We start from the raw sequence: 20,311 nt of genomic DNA on the forward strand, positions 1-20,311 counted from the left end.
TAGCACTCTCGCCTTGCAGCGAGAAGACCCGGGTTCGAGCCCCGGTTGGAACAAGGGCCTTTCTGCATGGAGTTTGCATGTTCTCCCCGTGTGTGCGTGGGTTCTCTCCGGGTTCTCCGGCTTCCTCCCACAGTCCAAAAACATGCAATGTGGGGATAGGTAAATTGAACACTCTAAATTGACCATAGGAGTGAGTGTGAGAGTGAATGGTTGTTTGTCTCTATCTGTGTGTGGCCCTGCGATGGTCTGGCGAACTGTCCAGGGTGTACCCCGCCTATCGCCCGATGTAGCTGATAAAGGCGGAGGATAAAGCGGTAGATGATGACTGACTATCTTATCATTTGAATATTCATGGCCAACAATAATAATTATTTTTAGCATGAAAAATATCACATAAACAATTATTTTATTATTAATAATTGTATTATTACAATTACAGCTGTATTATCTTTATGATATTTTAAAGGTGTGAACAGCAGAGTGAGATGCAGCAGATCAGTGACGCGCGTGATGGCACGCTCTTGCGCACACATATCCTGTGTGAACCCAGCCTTGTATTTGTCATCTCATCTCATACCTCCTCGACTCTAACTCCCTGCAAGAAAGTGAATAAGAGCAAAATATTCATGAAGTAATATTCAATATTCATAAACATAGTGTTAAGTTTGAGTACATTTTTCAACGCATCAAGTCACATTTTTGACTTGATGTATAACAGTGCCAGATAATGGATAAAAAGAATGAAAAGTAATTAAGTTTGATCATTCATTTTGACCCTAAAAGTCTGGGGTTTAAATGTAATTCTTGAACTTGAATACTTCCAGAACGGTTCAGTAGCTGCTGAAGACAGTTTGAAGAACGAGGACACACACACACACACACACTGTGTGCTTGAGTCTTAAATTCCTGACCTTGACAGCCACTGAACATGCTTTTCCTGGGACGTTAAGGGTTCTGACGTTTTCAGTCCCTCGTTGAGAGTTTTATGTAGTCATTATGGATGGTTGGATTAGAAGAGGATTATGGGATTGTGCCTTTTGAATCCAAGGCTGTAGGAAAGGAAAATGTTGTAGTTTTGAAAGTTTGATGGGCAGATGTAGAATAATCAAATAATCTAGGTCATGTGGGCCTTTTTTAAACATGGAGGCAGTCAATTAGAAGTCAAATCAGGAGCGTTTCATTTATTCGTGTTGTTTTTATTCTGTGTCTGCTGGTATTTATCTATTTCGTCTGGCTGGGAGAAAAGAGAATCAGCTGTGTATATTGAAAGCAGGCTAAAAATTTCCTTCAGAGAGGGTTTATGTCTTCTCAGACGCTCCGAGGGCAAAGTAAACACAAGGCCACTCCAAGCAATCTCGATGCTCTGGCATTCCTGTCCTAATGGTAGCAGTCTCCACCAGAATGACAATGAATGGAGCTGTTTGCTCAGCCTCAAACTGATGTAAAACATATGCCAGTGTTGTTCCAGTCACCAGATTTCATCTCTCTGGAACCCCTGTGGGGTCATTGTGCTGCGTCATCTGAAGCAGCTCTTTCCACCTTCATCAATAAAACACCACAATGGATGAAATTTCTTCAAATGAAATGACAGAAATTTGAAGCATGTGTGAGAGAGGAGAGGCAGAGAGAGCTGTTCTGGCTGCACTTGGTAATTCAACACGCTGTTTTTGTTTCATTTCCACACACAGTTTACTGGGTGAGTGTAAAGAGGCTGCCAACAGGGCATGATTTTATCCAAGCTTAACAGATGGTGAGTATAATGGCACGCATCAAAGTGTGGAAAAGCTGAGTTTACCTGGCTTTATTGATAAGGCAGCGTGAGAACTCAAACCAAAAGGCATTAAGAATTACTGTCACTTACAGAGGAAAGTGGGTTCAGAGTTTCCAAATGAACCGGTGAACTTTCGTGAGCGAGTGTGGGACTTTCCAGTTTGGTCTGTCTGCAAGAAAATGAGGCACTGCTGTTTCTCCCACGGCGCTCCGGTAGCCACCGATGGCCGTGGCTCAGTTCACGAGAACCCCATTGTTTCTCCCCAGAGTCTGTGGTTTCCCTCGGCCTACTCTTTGTTGTTCTCCTTCGTTTTACACCATGTCATCCAATGGTCGAGTGTGAGAGAGAGTGTACGGTACGTCCTCACATCTGACTGTCTGCACTCATCCATATGAATGTGTGTGTTCCAGGGTTTTTTTTTTATTATTATTTTTCACTGGTGCAGGATCAACCGCGGTTCACATATGTGCGTTGAGACAGTGTGGGGCCTTGTGGTTTCCTGTACCCCCGACTCTTGATTTTCGTCTTCCTCCTCTCTTTCGTCCTATTTCTTTCCCTCTTCCATTCCCTACCGCTGCTCTTGTTCTGTCGGCTCTTCTTTGTTTATTCAATTGAAGATGTCTGGTTTAATATCCTCGGGCTTGCAGAGTCAAGCTGATTTTCTAATTACAGTTGTCCGGCGAGGAAAATCGATCCTTGTGCTGAATACATTTAAATGGAAGACCTGAAATTGATCTGAACTTGCTTTAATTTTCCTTCCTCCCGTTAATCTGTCCTCACTCTCATTACCACTGACGCTCATACCTTAAAGTTTCTTCACGTGTCAGCCAGAGTGACTTTGTTAAATGCTGTTTGTTTGTTTTTTGCTTTTTCTCCCAGCGTCTAGCCAGTGCCAAGGCTCACACATCACGGTTCGTGAGTGCCAACCTGCCATGCAACAAGTTCAAGAACCGGCTGGTGAACATCATGCCCTATGAGACCACGCGCGTGTGTCTGCAGCCAATCAGAGGAGTAGAGGGCTCTGACTATATCAACGCCAGCTTCATCGATGGCTACAGGTCAAGAGAGCACGTCTTATTTTGATCTTTAGAGAGAATGTTGTGGTTCTCATACAGTAATTAATGCATTTGTGTGTGTGTATGTGTGTGTGTGTAGGCAGCAGAAGGCCTACATAGCCACTCAAGGGCCACTGGCTGAAACTACAGAGGATTACTGGAGGATGCTGTGGGAACACAACTCCACTATCGTTGTCATGTTAACCAAATTGAGAGAGATGGGACGGGTATGAATGTGCACGCGCACACGCACACACCACTATGCATAGTGTATTGTTCTGTTCTTGTTTACTTCTTTTTTAAAGTGATTTGAGGATTATACTGGCACACCCTATTTTTTGGTTGATGGTTCTAGTTTGTATATAGATTTGTCTATGTTGTATATTTAATTTCATTTTCATATAGTCACATCTTAGGTTATTTTTCTGGTCCACACCGTTTTTTATTTAAGAAAAAAAAAAAGCACTTTTATGAGTCCTATGGAAGACTAAAGTCATCATTGAAAAGTCATCATTGCAAGGACTATGAAACTGTCTTTATTTTTTATATGGACCATGAGAACATTCAGTGTAAAATTGCATATTAAAAAGTAGATGAAGTTCAGACATATGAATGCAAAACAGCTGCTGATTATGCTGCAAATAAGTATAGTTACTTATTAACTAAAAACAATATTTAGAAAAAAATAGCCAATACATTGTGTGATATTATATATGCGAACTATACCTGTATGTGTTAAGGAGAATTGATCATGTAATCGAGTGTAACTCACTGTCTGAACCTCATCTAAATTAAGGGGAACACTTAATCATCACAGTCTTTCTTTCCACTGATGGATGATAGATTATTTTGTGGACAAAGAAACAAAACAATGTCAGCAAAGATCTTCCATGGAAATATTTCATTCATGGAGAATGGTGTGTGATTTTGTTATTATGTAAATGCAACAAACACAGTAACAGGAGTGACAAAGGGAGAGATACTGATGAGAGTCATAGTTCACTAACACCATATCTCATCCGACACGAGAAGAAAACAAAAAAGTCTTTGAAGTGAATGAATGAATTTCACCAACCAGGGAGACATTTTCTTGACAAAGTAGCGAGGAATCGATCCTTTCGCACTGACTTCCTCAGAAATTATGGAGCGCTCTGAACTGTAGCCTCTGTTTTGTTTTGCGTTGCAGGAGAAATGTCATCAGTACTGGCCTGCAGAGCGTTCAGCCAGGTACCAGTACTTTGTGGTGGATCCCATGGCTGAGTACAACATGCCCCAGTACATCCTCCGAGAGTTTAAAGTCACTGATGCCAGGGTGAGGGTGTTAATATTCACGAGAGAGAGAGACAGACAGACAGAGAGAATCAGTTGTACTGTTGTTGTCTCTTTTTAATAAGAATTTCCGTTTTTAGGATGGACAATCACGAACGGTTCGTCAGTTCCAGTTCACTGATTGGCCCGAGCAAGGAGTGCCAAAGTCAGGGGAGGGATTCATTGATTTCATCGGCCAGGTCCATAAAACAAAAGAACAATTTGGCCAGGATGGGCCAATTTCAGTGCACTGCAGGTAAGACGCATCCTTCACGCAGGCCCTGCTTCGCATTTCAGCGTACCATGTGTCTCATGAGAGAAAAGAATATGATACACGATGATATTCATTTATTTCAGTTAATTTGCAAGACAAAAGAACTTCAGAATTTGATGTCGGCTGAAGCTAAAGCTTATTTACACTTTCACAAAAACACGATTACAGCAACACCAAAAGACAAACAACACCATTAACAGCAAAAGAGAAGTATTGACTGTATCGTATTTAAAAATTAACCTTGAGATGTTGGTGGTAATTGCCAATTTTCTTTTGCTTTGGACTTGTATTGTAATTGTAGTTTTTAAATAAAACGTTGGCTCATCAAAGGGGTTATTTGCTTGCAATTTGTCCCGCTGTCTTTTGCAGTAAGGAAAACTAATTTGTGTTAGTCTTACTTTACAAAAGTAGAGAAATGTAGTCATCAAAGATACTGTGTGTACCACGATCAAACACAAGCCTGTGTCTCCTCAGCAAACATGTTGGTCTGCATTTACACTGCACACCCTGACGACCATGGTCAATGTTTCTCTTACACAATCTGTTTTTACGCTTGAACTAGCATAGAGTGTCCACTTCACTTAAAAAAGTCAATAGAATACGTGTGAAAGTCCTGCGGAGGGTTGAAAAAGCATTCAGAGAAGATCTGTCAAGCCACAGGATGGGTTAACTAGGCATAAGGGTTAGAGAAGACAAGAATTTAGCTCTGTGCCATATATACACCAATTAACACATATATATCTATATATCTATCTATCTATCTATATATATAGATACATATAAATATATATATATATAGTTATAAATATTGTTTCCTCTTGTCCACCGACAGTGCTGGAGTAGGGAGGACTGGTGTGTTTATCACCCTGAGCATCGTGCTGGAGAGGATGCGGTACGAGGGCGTGGTGGACATCTTCCAGACGGTCAAAATGCTCCGCACACAGAGACCTGCTATTGTTCAGACAGAGGTAAGAGTTCTCACCGTCATTACTTCACATGTAGCATTTAAAAAACACTTTGGAAAACATGCAGAAGAATCACATCTCTCGTTACCGAGCAACCTAACCGGGAAGCTTCTGAGATTGACTGAAGTGGGCTGCAGCTTCACTGAATTAATTAATAATAAAGAAAATAATTTAATTACCTTTACCTTTCATGCCAGCTTTTCTGTTCAATATATGAAGAAGAAAAACAACTTTCTGTGTCTGTCTGTGCATGTTATCCTTCATCAACTGATTCAGGAGCTTCATCAAGGATGAAGATTCAAACCTTATTTCAGAGTGGACAAAAAGACCGACCTGTCCTCCAACTGAAACCTAACTATTTTTAGAGCAGCAGTATCTTCCAACTGAACTAGACACAAGTGTTAGTGAGGTTAGGGTTAGAGCTTGGCAGTGAGTTACAGACAATGACATAAAATAACTAGATAATTCTGTGGCGACATTTCGAGCGTGCCTGCTTCTGCCAATTTTGGGTGGATTGAACCTTTAAAACATGAAGCTTTTAGACTGGGGGTGTCCAAACCTTTTTTAACGAGGGCCAGATTTGATAATGTGAAGATGTTCGAGGGAAAATGCATTGTTTAATTAAAATTAGCCATCTAACTATGACATTTTTGTCTCATTTTGGACGACATACTATTGGTGACGTCCTTGTCCACTGTACTATCTTCAGTGCTGGTGGTTCTCCAGATAGGGACAGAGAATCACGTGAAATAAGTTAATTGATGAAGGATCAAACAGTTTGTCCCTGTAATTCAAGTTTGATGTAACTCAGTAAAGTTAGCTTCTGCTGTGAGAGTAAGACTTGTATGCCTGTGGTTGTGAGTTCAAATCCTATCATGACATTTTTGTCTCATTTTGGACAACATACTATACTATGACTTTTTTTGGTGATTTTAGACGACATACTATACTATGACTTTTTTAGGTGATTTTAGACGACATACTTTACGATTACTTTTTTGGGAGATTTTGGACAACATACTAAACTATGACTTTTTTGGGTGATTTTGGACGACATACTTTACTATGACTCTTTTGGGTGATTTTGGACGACATACTATACACTGACTTTTATAGGTGATTTTGGACGACATACTAAACTATGACTTTTATAGGTGATTTTGGACGACATACTAAACTATGACTTTTTTGCGTGATTTTGGACGACATACTATACTATGACTTTTTTAGGTGATTTTGGACGACATACTATACTATGACTTTTTTGGGTGATTTTGGACGACATACTATACTATGACTTTTTTAGGTGATTTTGGACGACATACTATACTATGACTTTTTTAGGTGAATTTGGACGACATACTATACTGTGACTTTTTTAGGTGATTTTGGACGACATACTATACTATGACTTTTTTAGGTGATTTTGGATGACATACTATACTATGACTTTTTTGGTGATTTTGGACGACATACTATACTGTGACTTTTTTGGGTGATTTTGGACGACATACTATACTATGACTTTTTTAGGTGATTTTGGATGACATACTATACTATGACCTTTTTAGGTGATTTTGGACGACATACTATACTATGACCTTTTTGGGTGATTTTGGACGACATACTATACTATGACATTTTTGTCACATTTTGGACGACATACTATACTATGACATTTTTGTCACATTTTGGACGACATACTATACTATGACTTTTTTAGGTAATTTTGGACGACATACTAACCTATGACTTTTTTGAGTGATTTTGGACGAAATACTATACTATGACTTTTTTAGGTTATTTTGGACGACATACTATACTATGACTTTCTTTTGGTGATTTTAGACGACATACTATACTATGACCTTTTTGGGTGATTTTGGACACGATACTATACTATGACATTTTTGTCACATTATGGACGACATACTAAACTATGACTTTTTTGTCTCATTTTGGATGCCTTACTACACGGTTGGAAAATCTTAATCTTCTTTGAGTGTTGCTGTTGCATTTGTTTTTGGCATATGACTTTTTTGTCACATTTTGGACGACATACTATACTATGACTTTTTTAGGTGATTTTGGACAACATATTATACTATGACTTTTTTGGGTCATTTTGGACGACATACTATACTATGACTTTTTTTGAGTGATTTTTAACGACATAGTATACTATGATTTTTTCGGGTGATTTAGGACGACATACTAAACTATGACTTTTTTGTCACATTATGGACGACATACTAAAGTATGACATTTTGGATGCCTTACTACACAGTTGGGATATCTTAATCTACTTTGAGTGTTGTTGTTGCACTGCAGTTGGGACCTGAACCCATGATCTATGGTTTAAAAGGCCAGTGCCTTATCCATTAGGCCACTGGGGCTTGCTGTTGCACTGACATTTTGGACGAGATAATATACTATGACTTTTTTAGGTGATTTTGGACGACATACTATACTATGACTTTTTTGTCACATTTTGGACGACATACGATACTGTGACTTTTTTGGGTGATTTTGGACGACATACTATACTATGACATTTTTGTCACATTTTGGACGACAATGTATGCTATGACTTTTTTGCGTGATTTTGGACGACATACTATACTATGACTTTTTTAGGTGATTTTGGACGACATACTATACTATGACTTTTTTGGGTGATTTTGGACGACATACTATACTATGACTTTTTTAGGTGATTTTGGACGACATACTATACTATGACTTTTTTAGGTGAATTTGGACGACATACTATACTGTGACTTTTTTAGGTGATTTTGGACGACATACTATACTATGACTTTTTTAGGTGATTTTGGATGACATACTATACTATGACTTTTTTGGTGATTTTGGACGACATACTATACTGTGACTTTTTTGGGTGATTTTGGACGACATACTATACTATGACATTTTTGTCACATTTTGGACGACATACTATACTATGACTTCTTTGGGTGATTTTGGAAGACATACTATACAAGACCTTTTTAGGTGATTTTGGACGACATACTATACTATGACATTTTTGTCACATTTTGGACGACATACTATACTATGACTTTTTTAGGTAATTTTGGACGACATACTAACCTATGACTTTTTTGAGTGATTTTGGACGAAATACTATACTATGACTTTTTTAGGTTATTTTGGACGACATACTATACTATGACTTTCTTTTGGTGATTTTAGACGTCTTACTATACTATGACATTTTTGTCACATTTTGGGCAACATACTATACTATGATTTTTTTAGGTGATTTTGGACAACATACTATACTATGACCTTTTTCGGTGATTTTGGACACCATACTATACTATGACATTTTTGTTACATTTTGGACGACATACTAAACTATGACTTTTTTGGGTGATTTTGGACGACATACTATACTATGACATTTTTGTCACATTTTGGACGACAATGTATACTATGACTTTTTTGGGTGATTTTGGACGACATACTATACTATGACTTTTTTAGGTGACTTTGGACGACATACTATACTATGACTTTTTTGGGTGAATTTGGACGACATACTATATACTATGACATTTTGGACAACATGCTATATACTATGACATTTTTGTCACATTTTGGACGACATACTATACTATGACTTTTTTAGGTAATTTTGGACGACATACTATACTATGACTTTTTTAGATGATTTTGGACAACAAACTAACCTATGACTTTTTTGAGTGATTTTGGACGAAATACTATACTATGACTTTTTTAGGTTATTTTGGACGACATACTATACTATGACTTTTTTAGGTGATTTTAGACGTCATACTATACTATGACATTTTTGTCACATTTTGGACGACATACTAAACTATGACATTTTTGTCACATTTTGGACAACATACTATACTATGACTTTTTTAGGTGATTTTGGACGACATACTATACTATGACTTTTTTGGGTGATTTTGGACGACATACTATACTATGACATTTTTGTCACATTTTGGACGACATACTATACTATGACTTTTTTGGGTGATTTTGGACGACATACTATACTATGACTTTTTTAGGTGACTTTGGACGACATACTATACTATGACTTTTTTGGGTGATTTTGGATGACATACTATACTATGACTTTTTTAGGTGATTTTGGATGACATACTATACTGTGACTTTTTTGGGTGATTTTGGACGACATACTATACTGTGACTTTTTTAGGTGATTTTGGACGACATACTATATACTATGACTTTTAGGTGATTTTGGATGACATACTATACTGTGACTTTTTTGGGTGATTTTGGATGACATACTATACTGTGACTTTTTTAGGTGATTTTGGACGACATACTATACTGTGACTTTTTTAGGTGATTTTGGACGACATACTATACTGTGACTTTTTTAGGTGATTTTTGACGACATACTATACTATGACTTTTTGGGTGATTTTGGATGACATACTATGACCTTTTTAGGTGATTTTGGACAACATACTATATACTATGACATTTTTGGGTGATTTTGGACGACATACTATACTATGACATTTTTGTCACATTTTGGACAACATACTATATACTATGACATTTTTGGGTGATTTTGGACGACATACTATACTATGACATTTTTGTCACATTTTGGACGACATAGTATACTATGACTTTTTTGGGTGATTTTGGAAGACATACTATACTATGACATTTTTGTCACATTTTGGAAGACAATGTATACTATCACTTTTTTGGGTGATTTTGGACGACATACTATACTGTGACTTTTTTAGGTGATTTTGGACGACATACTATACTATGACTTTTTGGGTGATTTTGGATGACATACTATACTATGACATTTTAGGTGATTTTGGACGACATACTATACTATGACTTTTTAGGTGATTTTGGACGACATACTATATTATGACTTTTTTAGGTGATTTTGGATGACATACTATACTATGACTTTTTGTTCGATTTTGGACGACATACTATATACTATGACATTTTTGTCACATTTTGGACGACATACTATACTATGACTTTTTTAGGTTATTTTGGACGACATACTATACTATGACTTTCTTTTGGCGATTTTAGACGTCATACTATACTATGACATTTTTGTTACATTTTGGACGACAATGTATACTATGACTTTTTTGGGTGATTTTGGACGACATACTATACTATGACTTTTTTAGGTGACTTTGGACGACATACTATACTGTGACTTTTTTGGGTGATTTTGGACGACATACTATACTATGACTTTTTTAGGTGATTTTGGACGACATACTAAATACTATGACTTTTAGGTGATTTTGGATGACATACTATACTATGACATTTTTGTTACATTTTGGACGAGATACTAAACTATGACTTTTTTGAGTGATTTTTGACGACATACTATACTATGACATTTTTGGGTGATTTTGGACGACATACTATATTATGACGTTTTTGGGTGATTTTGGATGACATACTATACTATGACTTTTTTAGGTGATTTTGGATGACATACTATACTATGACTTTTTTAGGTGATTTTGGACGACATACTATACTATGACTTTTTCGGGTGATTTTGGATGACATACTATACTATGATTTTTTTAGGTGATTTTGGACGACATACTATACTATGACTTTTTTGGGTGATTGTGGACGACATACTATACTATCACTTTTTTGGGTGATTTTGGACGACATACTATACTATGACATTTTTGTCACATTTTGGACGACATAGTATACTATGACTTTTTTGGGTGATTTTGGAAGACATACTATACTATGACATTTTTGTCACATTTTGGACGACATACTATACTGTGACTTTTTTGGGTGATTTTGGAAGACATACTATACTATGACCTTTTTAGGTGATTTTGGACGACATACTATACTTTGACATTCTTGTCACATTTTGGACGACATACTATACTATTGTCTTTTTGGACGACATACTATACTATGACATTTTTGTCACATTGTGGACGACATTATAAACAATGACTTTTTTGTCACATTATGGACGACATACTAAAGATTGACATTTTGGATGCCTTACTACACAGTTGGGATATCTTAATCTACTTTGAGTGTTGTTGTTGCACTGCAGTTGGGACCTGAACCCATGATCTATGGTTTAAAAGGCCAGTGTCTTAACCATAAGGCCGCATGGGCTTGCTGTTGCACTGACATTTTGGACGAGATACTAAACTATGGCTGTTTGTTTTTGACGTATGACTTTTTTGTCACATTTTGGACGACATACTATGACTAGTTTTGTCGACATGCTAAAGTATGACATTTTGGATGCCTTAGTATACATTTGGGATATCTAAATCTTCTATGAGTGTTGCTGTTGCACTGCAGTTGGGACTTGAACCCATGGTCTATGGTTTAGAAAGCCAGCGCCTTATCCATTAGGCCACTGGGGTTTGCTGTTACGCTGATATTTTGGACGACATACTATACTATGACTTTTAGGTGATTTTGGACGACATACTATACTATGACTTTTTTGAGTGATTTTTGACGACATACTATATATGACATTTTTGGGTGATTTTGGACGACATACTATATTATGACGTTTTTGTCTCATTTTGGACGGCATACTATACTATGATGTTTTTGAGTGATTTTGGACCACATACTATACTATGGTCTTTTTGGACGACATATTATACTATGACATTTTTGTCACATTGTGGACGACATAATGAGCTATGACTTTTTGTCACATTATGGACGACATACTAAAGTATGACATTTTGGATGCCTTACCATACAGTTGGGATATCTTAATCTACTATGAGTGTTGCTGTTGCACTGCAGTTGGGATTTGAACTCATGATCTATGGTTTAGAAAACCAGTGACTTATCCATTAGGCCATTGGGGTTTGCTGTTAAGCTGACATTTTGGACGACATACTAAACTTTGACTTTTTTAGGTGATTTTGGACAACATATTATACTATGACTTTTTTGGGTCATTTTGGACGACATACTATACTATGACTTTTTTTGAGTGATTTTTAACGACATACTATACTTTGACATTTTTGTCGACATACTATACTATGGTCTTTTTGGACGACATATTATACTATGACATTTTTGTCACATTTTGGACAACATACTAACCTATGACTTTTTTAGGTGATTTTGGACAACATATTATACTATGACTTTTTTGGGTCATTTTGGACGACATACTATACTATGACTTTTTTTGAGTGATTTTTAACGACATACTATACTTTGACATTTTTGTCGACATACTATACTATGGTCTTTTTGGACGACATATTATACTATGACATTTTTGTCACATTTTGGACAACATACTAACCTATGACTTTTTTAGGTGATTTTGGACAACATATTATACTATGACTTTTTTGGGTCATTTTGGACGACATACTATACTATGACTTTTTTTGAGTGATTTTTAACGACATACTATACTTTGACATTTTTGTCGACATACTATACTATGGTCTTTTTGGACGACATACTATACTATGACTTTTTAGTCACATTTTGGACGACATACTAAACTATGACATTTTTGTCACATTTTGGACGACATACTATACTATGACCTTTTTGGGTGATTTTGGACACCATACTATACTATGACCTTTTTGGGTGATTTTGGACACCATACTATACTATGACATTTTTGTTACATTTTGGACGACATACTATACTATAGTATGTCGTCCAAAGTCACCCAAAAAAGTCATAGTTTAGTATGTCGTCCAAAATGTAACAAAAATGTCATAGTATAGTATGGTGTCCAAAATCACCCAAAAAGGTCATAGTATAGTATGTCGTCCAAAATGTGACAAAAATGTCATAGTATAGTAACTATACTATGACTTTTTTAGGTGATTTTGGACGACATACTATACTATGACTTTTTTAGGTGACTTTGGACGACATACTATACTATGACTTTTTTGGGTGATTTTGGACGACATACTATACTATGACTTTTTTAGGTGATTTTGGACGACATACTATACTATGACTTTTTTGGGTGATTTTGGATGACATACTTTACTATGACTTTTTTGGGTGATTTGGACGACATACTATACTATGACTTTTTTAGGTGATTTTGGACGACATACTATACTGTGACTTTTTTAGGTGATTTTGGACGACATACTATACTGTGACTTTTTTAGGTGATTTTGGACGACATACTATACTGTGACTTTTTCGGTGATTTTGGACACCATACTATACTATGACATTTTTGTTACATTTTGGACGACATACTAAACTATGACTTTTTTGGGTGATTTTGGACGACATACTATACTATGACATTTTTGTTACATTTTGGACGACATACTAAACTATGACTTTTTTGGGTGATTTTGGACGACATACTATACTATGACATTTTTGTCACATTTTGGACGACAATGTATACTATGACTTTTTTGGGTGATTTTGGACGACATACTATACTATGACTTTTTTGGTGATTTTGGACGACATACTATACTATGACTTTTTTTAGGTGATTTTGGACGACATACTATACTGTGACTTTTTTAGGTGATTTTGGACGACATACTATACTATGCCTTTTTTAGGTGATTTTTGACGACATACTATATACTATGACATTTTTGGGTGATTTTGGACGACATACTATATTATGAATTTTTTAGGTGATTTTGGACGACATACTATACTATGACTATTTTGGGTGATTTTGGACGACATACTATACTTTGACATTTTTGTCACATTTTGGATGACATACTAACCTATGACTTTTTGGGTGATTTTGGACGACATACTATACTATGACATTTTTGTTACATTTTGGACGACATACTAAACTATGACTTTTTTGGGTGATTTTGGACGACATACTATACTATGACATTTTTGTCACATTTTGGACGACAATGTATACTATGACTTTTTTGGGTGATTTTGGACGACATACTATACTATGACTTTTTTGGTGATTTTGGACGACATACTATACTATGCCTTTTTTAGGTGATTTTTGACGACATACTATATACTATGACATTTTTGGGTGATTTTGGACGACATACTATATTATGAATTTTTTAGGTGATTTTGGACGACATACTATACTATGACTATTTTGGGTGATTTTGGACGACATACTATACTTTGACATTTTTGTCACATTTTGGATGACATACTAAAGTATGACTTTTTTGTCAAATTTTGGATGACATACTAAACTATGACATTTTTGTCTCATTTTGGACAAAATACTCAACTATGACTTTTTTGGGCTATTTTGGACAACATACTATTCTATGACATTTTTGTCACATTAGGTTAGTATGTCCTTAGTATGTGACAAAAATGTCATAGTATATAGTATGGCGTCCAAAATCACCCAAAAAAGTCCTGTATGTGGTCCAAAATGTGACAAAAAGTCACAGTATATTATGTCGTCAAAAATCACTCAAAAAAAGTCATAGTATAGTATGCCGTCCAAAATCAACCAAAAAAGTCATAGTCTAGTATGTCGTCCAAAATCAACCAAAAAAGTCATAGTCTAGTATGTCGTCCAAAATCAACCAAAAAAGTCATAGTCTAGTATGTCGTCCAAAATCAACCAAAAAAGTCATAGTCTAGTATGTCGTCCAAAATCACTCAAAAAAAGTCATAGTCTAGTATGTCGTCCAAAATCACTCAAAAAAAGTCATAGTATAGTATGTCGTCCAAAATCACCCAAAAAAGTCATAGTATAGTATGTCGTCAAAAATCACTCAAAAAAAGTCATAGTACAGCTCTTCTCATGCTCTCTCTTCTTTGTCAAATAACAAGTAGTGCATTATTCTGTCTGCTTTTTAGTCTTTGTCTCACTCACTCGCCTCCTTCTTCTGCCTCCCTCCAGGACCAGTACCAGTTCTGCTACCGGGCCAGTCTGGAATATCTGGGAAGCTTTGATCACTATGCAACATAATCCCCGGTGGCAGTCTCTCATGCCACATCCCACCTAGTGCACTTTTCTTAGGTCACATGCAGCCTGAATTAATGCATTAGGCCGTGATGTTTCTTTGAAGATTTCGCCACCACATGCAGAGTGAAGGGGGACCATCGGCTTCTCCCGTACCCAGAAACAGCACCTCTAACTGAGCCATAGCAACCCCGCTTGACAAGGGTGTTTCCTTCCACCCTCAGCCCAAACATGCCACTGGTCAGTCTGACGAAGCAACTTCAACCATTGTTGCACTCAGAATACTTGACCGGATCTAGATTTTTATTCATTTCAGTGCTTTTGCAAGCACCCAGATTGCTTTACGTTGTTTGGGTGTGGAACTCTCACCTCGTCCACCACCAGTGTAGCATCCACCAACGAAAAAAACAGGAGCCAGCCACAGTATTTAGCTGTCACAGGAAATTTTGATTTTTCTATCTTGAGGACTGTCATGAAGGAGACTACAAATCTATCTTGTGGGAACCTCGTGGACTGAAACAACTGGGACTTTGGAGCACCAGAGCATTGCCAACGGGAGAGTGGAAACACAGAGCACACAGTATTACAAAAAAAGACCAAGAACACACACATACACATCTGAAAGAGACACAGTAGTGTTTTGTTCTGTTTTGTTTAGGAAATGGACTCATTTTCTTGAGAGTGAAAACAACGTTTCTACCATATAGTAATAAAAACCACCAGTTCAACCTTATGCGTCACGATTTAAGGAACTGAACATTTGAGAGAAGTCTAAAATGCATATAACACAAAGTAAAGCATTCGTTTAGTTTTGTAGAAAAATAGAGATAAGTGATTTATTTTGATTATTTTTTTTCTTTTCTTGTTTTAAACTGGGTTATTCCCTATGGCACGTTGTCCCCTCTGACCATACAAGGCAAAGTTCTGTGTTATCCAATGAGCTGATGCGTTGTGTTTTTTTTTGGTTATTGTTGTTTTGTTTTTTAAAGTGATAAGGTACTGTTTTTAAGTGTACAATCAAATCTAATGTGGAGAATGATCACAGTTCTATGAAAAACACGCCCACTGAGTGTCACTCGCTCGTGTTCTCTAACCACTCTCTCCCTTTTTGAATAAAAACACACACGTCCGCATGCACACAAGATCTGCCCGGTGACCCAAGACCGACGTCTCTTTCTTTGTTTTTTTTAATCGCCCTCCTAGGGGCCCCCAAGTGGTAGAGTACTCACCGTGCTGCTACCAGTCCTAGAAGAAGTTCTCCTGTGTGCACGCTGAGAGAAAGAACTATAAGGAGAGTATGCACAGAAAGCAAAAGTATTATTAACAAAAACAAATATTTATGTGTCAAATAAGCTTCACAAAGATTTTTTTCAAACAGGGAGCGAGAGGGTGTCGAAAAAAAAAAAGGGAATGGGATGGATGGGGGGGCGGGGGGTCGGGGGAGGGTCAGGGGGAAAAAACACTTTTTTCTCACTGGAATGCTCACAATGACTTTCTCTGTCTGATTCAGTGTGCAATAAGTAGATGTATTATATATATTTTTGTGTTGAGTCACTAACAGCAGTTATATGCCAGTCTGACGATTCCGATGACGGCGCGCGTCGTTTTTTTTCCAGACACGAGGATGTTACACTTGATGTGGTTCCCGCCACCGTTTCGATGTGTCCACCCCACCCCCCCCCTCCCCCGAGGAGCGACCTCTCACCTCTTAGGAAGTAGTTTCTTTTGTCGCTGGTAGATGATGTCGTCCTTCTGTGTGTCACGGCAACCAATGAATGATCAAACTTCATAATTCAAACAGCATCTGATAAGTATTTTTGATTTTAGATTTCTAGTGCCTTATATTACACGCCTATTTTGATAATTATTACTTTAAAGGGTTTTATGTGTATTGTACGTGTGCGTGTGTGTGTGTGTATGCTCGTGCATATGTGAGCTGAATGTCGGTGTGTACGATTCGTTTACGTTACAGTTCTGTGGAAGTGTCTCTTATCTCGTTCTGTTCTCGGCTGTGAAACTTTGTACAGAAGGCTCGGCGTGGGCTGGGAGAGTTGGACGTCTTCAACCCAGCAGCTGCGTCTGATTCAAAACAATAAAGCTCAAATTAGATAACACTCAACGACAAACAATAAACATAGTTTCAAGGTATGTTATTATCAGGATTGTGTGATCATGTTGGGATAAGAAAAAGATGAAATGAAATGTCAACAGCTTCTCCATCTTCTCTCCCCCCCCCCCGGGGACACAGCTTTATGTGTACATACTTTACTCATGGAGACTTCAGTTTGTGATTTTTTTTAGCCACATTATTATAAGCTGCAGCAGACTCACACTGACTTCAGCGGTGTATAGATCTAAATGAAGCCAAACAGCAGATGATTTCTTTTGTTTAAATGGGGGGGAAAAAAAGGCAAACTTGACCTGACGCCCTTCACGGAAAATCAGTCAGACTTATGGTTTTTGTGCTATTTTCTTACGATGTCTACAGTTATGGTACATTTTTCATTTATCGACAGCGATGTTGGGTTACAGCGTCTCCGACGACGCGAAACCTACGTCATCTTCTTTTCTATCTCCATTAATGCTTCATAGAAATAAGGGATCGGTGACGCTTTTCCACCAACTTGCAGTGAACCCTGTTGTCATTTTTGTATGCATGGTACCACTTTTGAGATGCCCCCTTTGGTCGCACCTGTTATGGGAAGACTTGCACTTTCTCTCTTTGTACTATGCACTAATACTAGTATCCTATTATCTCTATTAGCCCCCCCCCCCCCCCCCCCCCCCTCAAAAAAGGAGTTTTACTTGAACTCAGCAAAGACGGACCCTGTAATGCTCACATGGTTGTGTATATGTAAATAACACAAAACACAAGAGTAATTAAAATGCATAAGTACATGCGTGAATATGAATAAATAGGTGAATAAATAAATGATTAAGTGAAGTATGCATAAAAGTGATCAGATATTAAAGAGTGATATAATAAACAGATGCACCTGAATTCACAGTTTTATGGCACAGCAGTGTGTGCAATACATCACATTGTGGATTTCTTTTTCTTTCTTTTTTTTCAAAGTTTCACAGCAAAGTGTTCTATTTTACCCCCAATGTATGATGTAGATGGATTAAACTGGAGTTTATAAATTGTATAAAAATGAAAATATGGTGTGTTACTTGGATCACTTACCTCCAACTGGTCTGTAAATGTAAACTTCTTTCTTTCTTTCTTTCTTTTGGGTTCTGTTTTGTTTTGCTTTGTTTTCTGCTCCAAGTCAAGTGCTTTTTATTTTTCTTACATTGGTTCTCGGAGTGCGTGAAAACCAGAAAACAGGTCTGTATGGATTTCTGTTCCTTGTCGACACAAGTTTCATTTGTTACAAATAAACTCAAGTGAAATGATCGCCACAGCTGTTGGTGTGTATATCAAGCGCAGTCCCTCTGTATGCTCTTCACTCATTCACCTTCTACAGCTTTATCTTCCACGTGAGGGTTGAAGGGGCCACTGGTGCCATCACAGGGACACATAGAGACAAACAAACATTCACTCTCACATTTACATCTATGGTCAATTAAGCCATAGTGTGCAATTTGCCTAATGGTCAAATCTGCAGAACGTGCAAACTCCATGCAGAAACGCCTTTGTTCCGACTGGGTCTTCTAACCACATGCCGTGTGTGTGTGTGTGTGTTTGCTTTTAACATTTTCAGGCTCCACGCTCATTATCTCCATGGCAACGTTACCTGGAGCGACATGTATACAGTATGTGCAGCTTCACATGGCTAATGGACATGTCCTTAACAGGTTCTGTGTGATGTTTATAAAAAAACAACTACATGCACAGGAAATAGCGTATGCTCCATTCCATCTGTTCAGAACCATCAGCTATTATTATTATTATTATTATTATTATGAACAAGGCATTTCTGGGCCCTGACTACACTCAGCATAGGGACATTCAGTCCACAGTAGGACAGCGGAGACGCATAGCGACATTAACGAGCTGAGCCTGATGAGCTAAGATACTGTAAGTCTTTAAAATGGCTGCTGTATAGACACACAGCCTTTCATAAAATTGCACCCCCCAGGTGATACTTCACATGTTTGTCCCCTGCTATTTGTACAGTGCTAAGACCATCAGCATTGTTTTTATTGTGTTTCTGGCCGTCTAATCAGCTCCCCAGTCTTGTAATCTTTTACTCTCCTTAACTCCACACTGGGGAACAGATTCAGGCGACAGTCTGCAGAAAGGAAGGATGAGTAAATTCTGACTTGACACTGTGGAGGGGGGGGGGCACAGTGAGTTAACTGTATATTGCTGCAGGCAGTCAGAAAGCCGCTCTGCTTTAGGGCTTCAGGCACAACATTTTCCTCACTACTGCATGTCAGGCTTGACTGCGGTGCTGTCTTCACTATCAGAGAGACACCTTTTTGGCTCTTTGATGAGCAGCATTTCTAATATAATGAAGCAAAAATGTTTAATAGAAAGCAGGGACAGGATTTCACCTGTTTTTTTTTTTTAACTTTTTATTGCAATAAGACAACTTTTGTCTTGCTTTGACTGTGACTTGGTTTCAATGATATTCTAAAGCCTTTTGATGCCTCGCCGTTGCCACTTAAGATACGTCCCTGATACACTTCCTGTCTGTTCTGCAAGACTCCGTCAGGTCAGCTTTAAAGAGAGTCTGCTGGGAATGTGCTAATGTTATATCCTTTAGAATGTAGCAGACATTAGATCAGTGCTTCTCAAATAGTGGGGCGGGCCGGTTTCGGGGGTGCGGTGCGGTGTCGGGGGGGCGTGAGAGGCAGGGCGGGACAACTCATACAGTGGTTTATACAGATAAATAAATACATATTATCAGGTGGGGGGGGGGGGGGGCGTGAAAACATTTCTGTCCTCTAGGGGGGGCATGACAGAAAATAATTGAGAACCACTGCATTAGATAG

The 20,311-nt window shown here is 37.7% G+C and overlaps 1 protein-coding gene across 15 annotated transcripts in view; it reads left to right on the forward strand.

Annotated features, from left to right (window-relative positions):
• ptprdb (protein tyrosine phosphatase receptor type Db) overlaps positions 1-16,777 on the forward strand; it is a 155,614-nt gene extending 138,837 nt beyond the window's left edge. For all 15 annotated transcript variants that reach the window (XM_058640363.1, XM_058640364.1, XM_058640376.1 and 12 more), the window contains 6 exons: positions 2,651-2,829; positions 2,927-3,053; positions 4,013-4,138; positions 4,236-4,390; positions 5,241-5,376; positions 15,305-16,777. In XM_058640363.1, coding sequence (XP_058496346.1) covers positions 2,651-2,829; positions 2,927-3,053; positions 4,013-4,138; positions 4,236-4,390; positions 5,241-5,376; positions 15,305-15,373 — 792 coding nt within the window. In that variant the 3' untranslated portion in view covers positions 15,374-16,777. The remainder of the gene's footprint in view (positions 1-2,650; positions 2,830-2,926; positions 3,054-4,012; positions 4,139-4,235; positions 4,391-5,240; positions 5,377-15,304) is intronic.
• The last annotated feature ends 3,534 nt before the right edge of the window (positions 16,778-20,311 follow it).

This window comes from Solea solea, chromosome 10, assembly GCF_958295425.1.
Source record: "Solea solea chromosome 10, fSolSol10.1, whole genome shotgun sequence".
In the NCBI taxonomy this organism is placed as follows: Eukaryota; Metazoa; Chordata; class Actinopteri; order Pleuronectiformes; family Soleidae; genus Solea; species Solea solea.